General features: G+C 39.1%; 1 protein-coding gene across 7 annotated transcripts in view; it reads right to left on the bottom strand.

Moving 5' to 3' along the window:
* The window catches only part of LOC124721481 (acidic mammalian chitinase-like), a 205,804-nt gene extending 196,113 nt beyond the window's left edge, over positions 1 to 9,691 (bottom strand). For 3 of the 7 annotated variants that reach the window (XR_007006338.1, XM_047246485.1, XM_047246483.1), the window contains exons 1-2: positions 9,554 to 9,691; positions 9,348 to 9,478 (exon numbers count right to left, since the gene is read on the bottom strand). Coding sequence is in view for 3 of the 7 variants with exons in the window: in XM_047246485.1 (XP_047102441.1) it covers positions 9,348 to 9,478; positions 9,554 to 9,621 (199 nt within the window). In the remaining 4 variants the exon portion in view is untranslated. Of the gene's footprint in view, positions 1 to 7,698; positions 7,958 to 9,347; positions 9,479 to 9,553 lie in introns of those variants that run through there. The other 4 variants (XM_047246487.1, XM_047246484.1, XM_047246486.1 and 1 more) reach the window with 4 other exon arrangements.
* Positions 9,692 to 10,157: the final 466 nt, after the last annotated feature.

Below are 10,157 nucleotides of genomic sequence, written 5' to 3' on the forward strand. Positions count from 1 at the left end.
ATATCTTGTATCAATATGATTCTTTTAATCTCAGAAATGAACCACCAAGTTCATTTTTCCTATTTCAACAACTTTGTCTAAACTCTCATTATTTTTTCTTTTTTTTTGTCATCAGTCTTCTGACTGGTTTGATGTGGCCTGCCACTAATTCCTCTCCTGTGCTAACCTCTTCCTCTCAAAGTAGTACTTGCAACCTACGTCCTCTATTATTTTCTGGATGTATTTAAGTCTCTGTCTTCCTCCACAGTGTTTGCCCTCTACAGCTCCCTCTAGTACCATGGAAGTCATTCCCTCATGTCTTAACAGATGTCCTATCATCCTGTCCCTTCTCCTTATCAGTGTTTTCCACATATTTCTTTCCTCTTCGATTCTGCACAGAACCTCCTCATTCCTTACCTTAACAGTCCACCTAATTTTCAACATTCGTCTGTAGTACCACATCTCAAATGCCTCAATTTTCTTCTGTTCCAACTTTCCCACAGTCCATGTTTCACTACCATACAATGCTGTACTCCAGACGTACATTCTCAGAAATTTCTTCCTCAAATTAAGGCTGATATTTGATATCAGTAGACTTCTCTCGGCCAGGAATGCCCTTTTTGGCATTGTTAGTCTGCTTTTGATGTCCTCCTTGCTCTGTCCGTTGCTCATTATTTTACTGCCTAGGTAGCAGAATTCCTTAACTTTATCTACATCCTGAACATTGATCCTGATATTAAGATTCTTGCTGTTCTCATTTCTACTACTTCTCATCATATGATACACGAGAGAATTCAGCTTCTCTGACATTGTTAGATAGCAGACTCTGGAAACGACAGGTCAAATCCATAAGCAATTATACACTGGTGTCCAAAATTAAAGCACCAAATGGCAATTTTGAATTTATTTTACCACAAAACAGTAAAATCAGGTGATAGCAAAGTAGAAACAATGTAAAGAACGTAATCAATGGCAACATGCATAATGGTATACACAAATGTTCTTCATTTCTTCCCGCCTTAACAGATTTCCACACACGTTCTGACAACTGGTTAATGTGCTCAGTGTGGCGTGTGACTACTTTGGCACAATACTGTGAATGATGTCATCAATCTCATGTTGAGGCAACAACGCCCATTCTTCCTGCAGAGCTGCTCACAAGTCTTGGAGAGTGGTTGGTGAATCCTGACATGATGTAACCCATCTCCCTAGGGCATCCCAAACATGCTCTATGGGATTCAAATCAGGAAAGCGAGCAGGCCACATCTTCCATTTCCAAAAAAGCATCAACCACCCACGCTCTATGAGATCGAGCATTATCGTCCAGCAATATGAAGTCTGGGTCCACAGCACCTCACCTCAACCATGCATGAAATCCCAAAATCTCCTCACAGTACCTGGCAGCAGTTAAATCTTGTTCATTCATCCATACAATTTCACGAAGAGGTGTTTGAGTGGTCAACGCAATCCCTGCCCACACCATTAGGGATCTGCTCGATATTGGACTCTTTCCACAATGTTTTGGTCCAAAAATCATGCTCCACATGCCCTCCAGAAGCAAATCTGTTGAGACTCACTCTCCAGATCAAACTGGCACTCATCTGTGAACAAAAGCATTGGCCCACCATTTGAACATCCAGGCGGCATGATGGGAGGTAATATGCCAGTTGCAGTGTACTACTAAGGTGGTATCATCATGCCCTTACAGCCAAATAATGATCTGGCTAGTGTGAAATCAATTTTACTCTGATCGCCCTTATTGTCTCTAAAATGTGATTGAAATTACAATAGTGTTTTATATTAATTATTAAAAAATCTTTAAAGAAATGTCTTTCCAAAGGAGACGTGGATTAAAGAGATTTAAATAAAAGAGGGAGTGAACAGAATTAGAGAAACAGCTGTTCTAATTTATACTCATCCAGCAACACAGACGGCAGCACTGTCTTGGGTGGAGCAACAGTTTACATGTCATTTAAATTATGCGTATACAACTCATATACCTCTATGTTAACAAAGCTGCAGTTCCTAATTTCAAACCACAAACCACTACCTGATGGACATACAAGTCCCCTAGAGATGACAAATATTTTTTACGAGCTCTGGTGAATCTTTATATATTAAATGGACTGTGGAGTTATCTGGATGTGTACAACACGTCTAGGTGAATTAGTTGGTGGATATTTTTACTGGCCACGTGATTCTGGCATAACAGTTTTAGAGTCATTAAAGGAAAGTCTATGCTCAGTAGTGCCGTAATACCCAGATCATGCAATATAAGTTGAAGGTGACTTTCACCTATCGAGTATACACTGGAGCTTCTACGAATTCACTGGAGGGGATACAAACAGGCACTCTTGCAAAGTACTTTTGAACACTTTTCCAAAAACTGTCTTGAGCAGGTAGATAGACAGCCTACATGCAATGGAAATATTTTAGACCTTATAGCTGAAAACAGGCCTGACGTTATTGATGGTGTCAGTATAGAGACAAGGATTAGTGATCCTGATATCAGAGAGACAATGTTTACTAAAAATAACACATAAATCAGGAAGACTAGGAGGGTATTTTTGCTACAAAAGAGCAGAGAAGCAGTTGCTAACATCCCTCTTAGACAATGAATGGACATCTTTTAGTTCCAGTATGACATAAGTAGAGGAATTATGGGCAAAGTTTAAACAGATTGTAAATCACACTCACAGAAGTATGTGCCAAGTAAGTGGATTAAAGACGCAAGAGACCCACAGTGGTTTAATAATGAAATGTGGAAAATGCTGAGGAAGCACAGACTGTTGTACTCTCAGTTAAAAAAAAAAAGGGCAAATGACAACAGGCAAATGTTAGATCAGAGTTGTTGATCTGTAAGAAGATCAATGCACAAAGCAGACAACTATAACCATCATACATTAGCAAGGGATCTAGCTGAGAACCCAACAAAATTCTGAGCCTATGTAAAATTGCTTAGTGAGTGGAAGGTTTCTATCCAGTCATTTGTTGGCCAATCTGGTGCAGCTATACAAGATAGCAAAAGCTGAAGCTTCTTAATTTCATGTTTAAGAAATCATTCACACAGGAGGATCATACAAACATATCATTGTTTGAACATCACAAAGACTCCAGTATGGAGGACATAGTAATAGGCATCCCTCATGTAGAGATGCAACTGAAAGAGTTGAAAACAAATAAGTCAACAGGTCCAGATAGATTTCCAATTTGGTTTGTCCTCTACGGAACTGTTCTCTTACTTAGCTTGCATTTATCGTGAAACCCCAAGCAACTGGAAAAAATGCAGGTGACTCCTGTGCATAAGAAGGGTGAAGGGACAGACCTGCAAAATTACAGACCAATATCCTTATCTCGGTTAGCTGCAGAATTCATGAACATATTCTCAGTTCAAATACAATAAATTTCTTTGAGATGGATAAGCTTTTGTTCACAAATCGGCACGTTTTTAGAAATCCCTGTTTGTGGAAATCTCAGCTTGCCCTTTCTGCATCATATTCTGTGAACTACAGGTGGAGGGCAAGAGGCAGATTCCATATTCCTTGATATCAAAAAGTGTTTGACACAATGCCTCACTGCAGACTGTTAACAAACATATGAGTGTATAGAATAGGTTCCCAGATATGTGCATGGCTCAAGGACTTCTTAACTAATAGGACCCAGTATGTTGTCCTTGATGGTGACTGTTCATCAGAGACAAAGCTAAACATAACAAGCATTCCAGGAAAGTGTGGTAGGACTGCGGTTATGCTCTACGTACATAAATGATCTGATGTACAGAGTAGGCAGCACTCTGCAGCTGTTTGCTGGTGATGGTTTGGTGTATGAGAAGCTGTCGTCATTGACTGACTGTAGGAGGATACAAGATGACTCAGACAAATTTTCTAGTTGGTGTGATGAATGGCAGCTAGCTCTAAATCTAGAAAAATGTATGTTTATGCAATTGAGTAGGAAAAACAATCCTGTACTGTTTGTATACCACATTTCCAGTATGCTTCCCAACACAGTCAGGTCGATAAATATCTAGGCACAGCACTGCATAAAGCAATATGAGATGGTATGAGCACATAAGGATTGTCGTGAGAAAGGCGAATGGTCACTTTGATTTATCAGGAGAGTTTTAGGAAAATGTGGTTCATCTGTAAAGGAGGCCACATGTAGAACACGAGTGTGACCCATTCTTAAGTATTACTTTACTGTTTGGAATCCCCATCAGGTCGATTTGAAAGAAGACATTGAAGCAATTCGGAGATGGGCTGTTAGATTTGTTACCGGTAGCTTCAATCAACATCAAGTATTACAGAGATACTTCGGGAACTCAAAAGGGAATCGTTGGAAGGATAGTGACATTGTATTTTAGGAACATTATTGGGAAAATTTGGAGAACTGGCATTCAAAGCTGACTGCACAGTGATCCTACTGTCACCAATGTACATTCTGTGTAAGGACCATCAACATAAGTAAGAGAAATAAGGGATCATACGGAGACATACAGACTGTCATTTTTCCCTTGTTCTGTTTGTGAATGGAACTGGAAGGAAAATGACTGGCTGTGGTAAAACATACCCTCTGCCACACACTTTATGGTGGTATGTAGAGTATGTATGTAGATGTAGACTGCTGGATACAACATTTTTGGGGGTAGTGCTAACTTGCCACTACCTTCTAAAACCACACCTGACTGATACACAAAACAAAATTCATGACACTCACTCAATTTGATTAGTTTTTCATTATTTTTGTGACCACCTGATCATTTTCATTATTTTTCCATTAATTTCATGGCCAGTAGACACTTTGTGGAAGACCACGAGAGACACGCTTGAATTAAAGACTGTGTAAGGCAGTGACGCAGTCTTCCTCTACTACTGTTCAACCTACATATTAAAGAAACAATGAAGAGAACAAAACAATGATTCAGAAGTGGGATTAAAATTCATTGTGAAAATATATCAATGTCAAGATTTGCTGATGACATTGCTATCCTCACTGAAAATGAGGAAAAATTACAGTACCTGTTGAATGGAATGAACAATCTACTAAGAACAGACTATGAATTTAGAGTAAGCCAAACAAAGACAAAAGAAATAAGGAGTGGCAGAAATGAGATAGCAATAAACTTGGGACAAAAAACAAAGGAAAATATCACACAATTGGTGGAAAATATGGAAGTGAGTCATGGACTGTATGGAAATCAGAAAAGAAGAGAATTAATGGAGTAACAGAAGGATGCTCAAAATTAAGTGGAATGATAATTAATATGGAAGTCCTCCACAGAACTGACAAGCCATAAATATATGGCAAGCATTTTCTACAAGAATGGCGTATGTTGAGACATCAGGGAATACCTTCTATGGTACTAAGAGGAAGCCACAGAGGACAAAAATTGTAGCAGAGAATAAATATTGGAATATATCCAACAAATAACTGAGAATGTTGGGTGTAATTGCTACTCTGAGCAAACTGGCACACAAAAGGAAATCATAGCATGCTGCATCAAACCAGTCACAACACCGATTGGGTTTATGAATTCGTGCTTGTGTTAAGTATGATTAGTCATGTGTTGTTTATGGACAAAATGTGTTATTTTATTTTTTTGCTAGCAATTGATATAACACAAAAATTTAATAGTTATTCACTCTGAGTTGTGTTGGGCGATAATATGAGGACAACCATAAGGTTTTTGCAGGAGTTAGGCTCGATTGCCGACTACATGACGTATCATGTGTAATGAGATTATGAAGCTGACTAGTCCCAGCTTCTCAGACCAGCAATCTGTGTTTGTGGCAGTGCTGCTGTGACAATATTTGGCAATCAACCTGACGAAGGAGCTGATTTGAGAGAGCTAGGTTCATCATCAATATTGCTTTACTTACAAATTATTTTTGTTATTGATCGCCTTAACATTATTGTGCACAGGAGACAATGTGCAAAGTGTGGTGGTTTCATTTTCTTTTTGTAGGGAAGTGTGTACTGCGCATGTGAAGTATTGGGGGAAGTTGCGGGGGTGGGGATGGGAGGTTAGTGGACATCAATGAATACGTCTTAATTTGGGAACAGGAAGTATGAGAAGGTTGGTTCTCATGTTGGCTTGGGGGGGGGGGGGGGGGGTATGTCTAGAGGTGGGTTTTCAGACTGTGTTTTTCAGGTCTTTCAAAATCAAGTTATGAGGGTACTTGTGGGGTTGATGGAAGAATATATTCAGGGGGGGGGAATAGTGTCATGTCTGAAGCTGTTTCATCTCATAGGCTTATAGGAGAAAAGGTGGTTTGATCATTTGGTATTGAATCATAGTATTGAGGTTAAGAATTATGACATCAGGATTGTACAAATGCAATATAGGGGTTTTTGAGGGCCATCAAAACCTTTTTTTTGGGGGGGGGGGGGGAGGCACTCATCCAAGTGGGGAGAAGGGGGGTGACATTTTGGCATGGTCTGTTAGTCTTTTTCTGTGTAATGTGTGTGTGTGTGTGTGTGTGTGTGTGTGTGTGTGTGTGTGTGTGTGTGTGTGTGTGTGTTTTTTAGTTTTTGTTCTTTCTATTTCTTTGTTGGTGTTGTGTTTAGGAGTGGCACTGGTTTGGTTAAAGGGGGGAGGGTTTGGAAGGTTGGGGTTGTTTCAAGGATTTCGTTTCATATTTATTAATTGGTGTGTGTGGTGTGAGGAGGAGGGGGGGGGAGGGGGTTGGCCAATCTCGTTGTATTCATCTAAGGTTTGGTTTCAGATAAGTAATTTTTTTTATATTTGTTTCATTTGATTTATAATGCATTATGTAAGGTTCATTTATTTTGGTGTATAGTTTTTTGTTTTTATTTTAATTTGTCAAGTGAGTTTTTGATATGTGTGTGTGGGTTTTTGAATTATTGGCTTTGTTTGGGCTATGGAAGTTACTTAAAATTTGCGATATTTGACTTGTGTTTGAGTTCTAGGTAATGATCGCTTTATTAGCTATAAAGAAAGTGAAATTTGTGGTACCATACTTGCAGGTATGTCTTGTTTCTTCTCTCTCTCTTTTAAGTGCTTCATTTCGGCAGTATAAGCCACGTGAAATGTTGTATGATCCCTGTGGTTTTTGTGTTTATAGCATTATGCCATATGTTGAGAATTATTTGTGTTTGATTTTGTGGATTCTTTTTGTTTTGGGATTGTACTGTCATATATTTAGCTTGTCCCTGCACTAATCCCCAGCTTCCCACAGTTGTCCCATTGTCTTGTATCATTTATATTTTTGTTTAGTGATGTTATGGTCGCTATATTGTATATGCTGGATGGAGGGGTGTCCGCCGTCTGGATGACATCATGGGTCAAAGCAGACGAGTGAACTGGACACTTCTGTAATGCCAAGCTAATGTCCTTGCTGATTGGACATGGAACTTTCCTCTTTACCTTGTGCCATGCTCATTGATGTTAAAAATTTTATTATGTCTTAAATTTTTTTAACATACTTACAAGTTTCCAGTACTGTGTGTACTTACAAAGCAGTGGGTGAATTGACAGTTTTTAAAGACGGTCTTGCAAGAATCTATTTGTAAGCATGTTGCATTGCTCTTACAGTTTTTTTCTGGATAAAGAAAATAGCAGAGCTTACTGGTGTATTATCCCATAAATAATTCCATACTGAAGGATGGTGTGGAGTTGGGCAAAGCAGGAAATTCAGCCACAGTGAAAGCTTGTTTTAACTGACAATAAATGTAGACTGTAATATAATTTATTTTGCTTACATATGTGTGCTATTTGAAGTAATTTTTAAGCCAAACGCCTAAAAAACTTATTTCCACCGAGGATGTAATTCTGTTCCCGTTTGTCACACTGGCATCACACTTCAAGCAGAAATCTGGGAATGTTTTGTATGTTTATCAATAGCTTATTCCCTTGAAACCATCCACTTCTGGGGTTGGTGCTTTATTTATTTATTTTATTTTTTTACAGCTGCCTGCAGTTAATTTTGGGTTTTTCCAGTAAGTAGGAAGTTTGTGTCACCTGCAAAGTTGTAAGTTGGTGAAGACAATGAATGTAGAAACACTGTGATCACACTAGATCAACCTCTAAAAACTACTTCAGTGCATATTATCTACATACATGATACCATACACAAACCAAGAAAAATCCAAGGAGGGACCACTATTACACATAACTGTCTTGAAATGCCAGTTTTTAAGCATTCTGCACATTTGTCTGCACCAAGAAAATTTTAATCTAATTGCCAAACCATTGGCAGAATTGCAGCTCTGGTGGATCACCAACAGTTTCATCCCCACACACATAGGGCATATATGTTGGGCTACTGCTTTCTGCCATGATATTTCTCAATTGATCATATGGTTTTAATTTTGTCCCGAGAGATTCCTATACTCTCGGTTATGCATTGAGTTAATTTGTCTGGTGGTATTATTCAGCACTCTGCAGTGCTGGCTGTAGTGAAATTCTGAAACACCACTGTGATTGTCATTCATATTATGATACAGCTCCTGTTTCCTTCTACATGATATTTTAATTGTATTCATTACCTAAACTGGTTGCTTATTAATACTGCACAGAAAGTGGTGTAGAGTTGATGAAATGTCTTATAAGGGCAATAACAAAGTGTCTGCGCATCCTCATCCGACAGGATTCTTCAACCCTACAAGGTCTTTTTTTGATGGACCGAAGGCAAGATAACCACATGGGGAGATCAGGACTATAGGGCAGGTGCTTGAGTCTTCCACTTGAGTTGGGTAACTTCTCCATTAAGACATTTGCAATATGGGCATGTGGATCACCAGCAGCTGCACCCCACGGTGCACCATTACACAATGATGGTTTTCAACAGATGTGCTGCACCATATACAGTCTTCATTTCCAATATTTTGTCTTCAGCAACCAATAAAACAATAATAGCGCAATGTTCCTGTTTGGGAGCATTTGGTAATAAAGTCTCCGAAGCTCACATTTCCACATTTTCTGCACGTACGTCTAATAGACACCAATGCCACACTAATCCCTTGTTTACACGTCAGTGCTCATATACCCACATCTTGGCTGTGATACGTTGCATATACGCAACAATGCCTTCAAACAGAAAATTTTTATCACCCCTGATATTTTTGTGATTTAATTCTGGTTGGAATGTGTACCGACTTAAACATTCCTTTCCCTGGGGACTGAGTTGAAAAGGCAACATTTATATCTCCAATAAAGTAAACTTGGAGCCTTTCTTAAAGCACCCAGAGCTTAGCACACCATAAAGGCAGACGAGGAAAATACTCCAGCTTTTAGTTAATGTTCATATCTATATTAACTTGCATAAGATCTTAATCAATGATTTTGACAGTTACAATACAGTTTGTGTGTGTGACAGATTTCTCATGGAAAACAGGGGATTTGTAAATACCCGTTACGCCAGTGACATTCGTTGACGTATAGCATGTCTTCATGAAGTAGTGTGCCAAGTATACTGTTACAGCACCTGCGGCAATAAGGCAGGCGACAGCTACCAGGAACCACTTCAAAATAAAAACTTCCCTGCAAAAATGATGAAAACTATTGATATGCCACGTAAATACAAATCAGCGTCCCAGCTAATGTTTACTAACGCACCATAGTCGATTAGGTTGCCCTCTATAACAGTTTCCAATAATTACTGGTTGTTTTACACGTATATTCATCGTGCTACACTTTAGGTTACTTTTCTATCACATTAATAACATTAGATCTACGTCCATTTACAAACAGCGCCCAACCAAAGATAACTTAGTGGTTTGCCATCTACACAAGATGCTACTTTCTCTCCTAATTAACCCTTTTATGCATAGCATTAACAGCGTTATTTTGAACCCGGCAACCTCTCATTTTATCAATAAACTATGCGAGCCTTGAAAATACAATTGACTCCTTACTTGCTGCAAATCAAATTAATTATTTTCTTCATTAGTTCTGCAATCCTACAGGTCAAATGCATGACAGGTGTCTTACAGACACCTAATGCTCGGTTTACACAAGCAAGTTATTGCAGCAATTTACTTGCGCGGAGGAACTTGCCCCGCGATTTACGAGTGTAAACATAAGCTTCGTATGAGCAGTTGCCAGCGGGCTCGTGCGCATGCGCAGAGCCGAATTCGTGTACGAGCAGTGCCTTCCTCCCGCTTCTGGCTACTTGGAGCGTGGCTGTTTGGTGTGTGAGCAGTAGCAGCAAGTAGCCAGA

This window comes from Schistocerca piceifrons, chromosome X, assembly GCF_021461385.2.
Source record: "Schistocerca piceifrons isolate TAMUIC-IGC-003096 chromosome X, iqSchPice1.1, whole genome shotgun sequence".
NCBI classification, from domain to species: Eukaryota; Metazoa; Arthropoda; class Insecta; order Orthoptera; family Acrididae; genus Schistocerca; species Schistocerca piceifrons.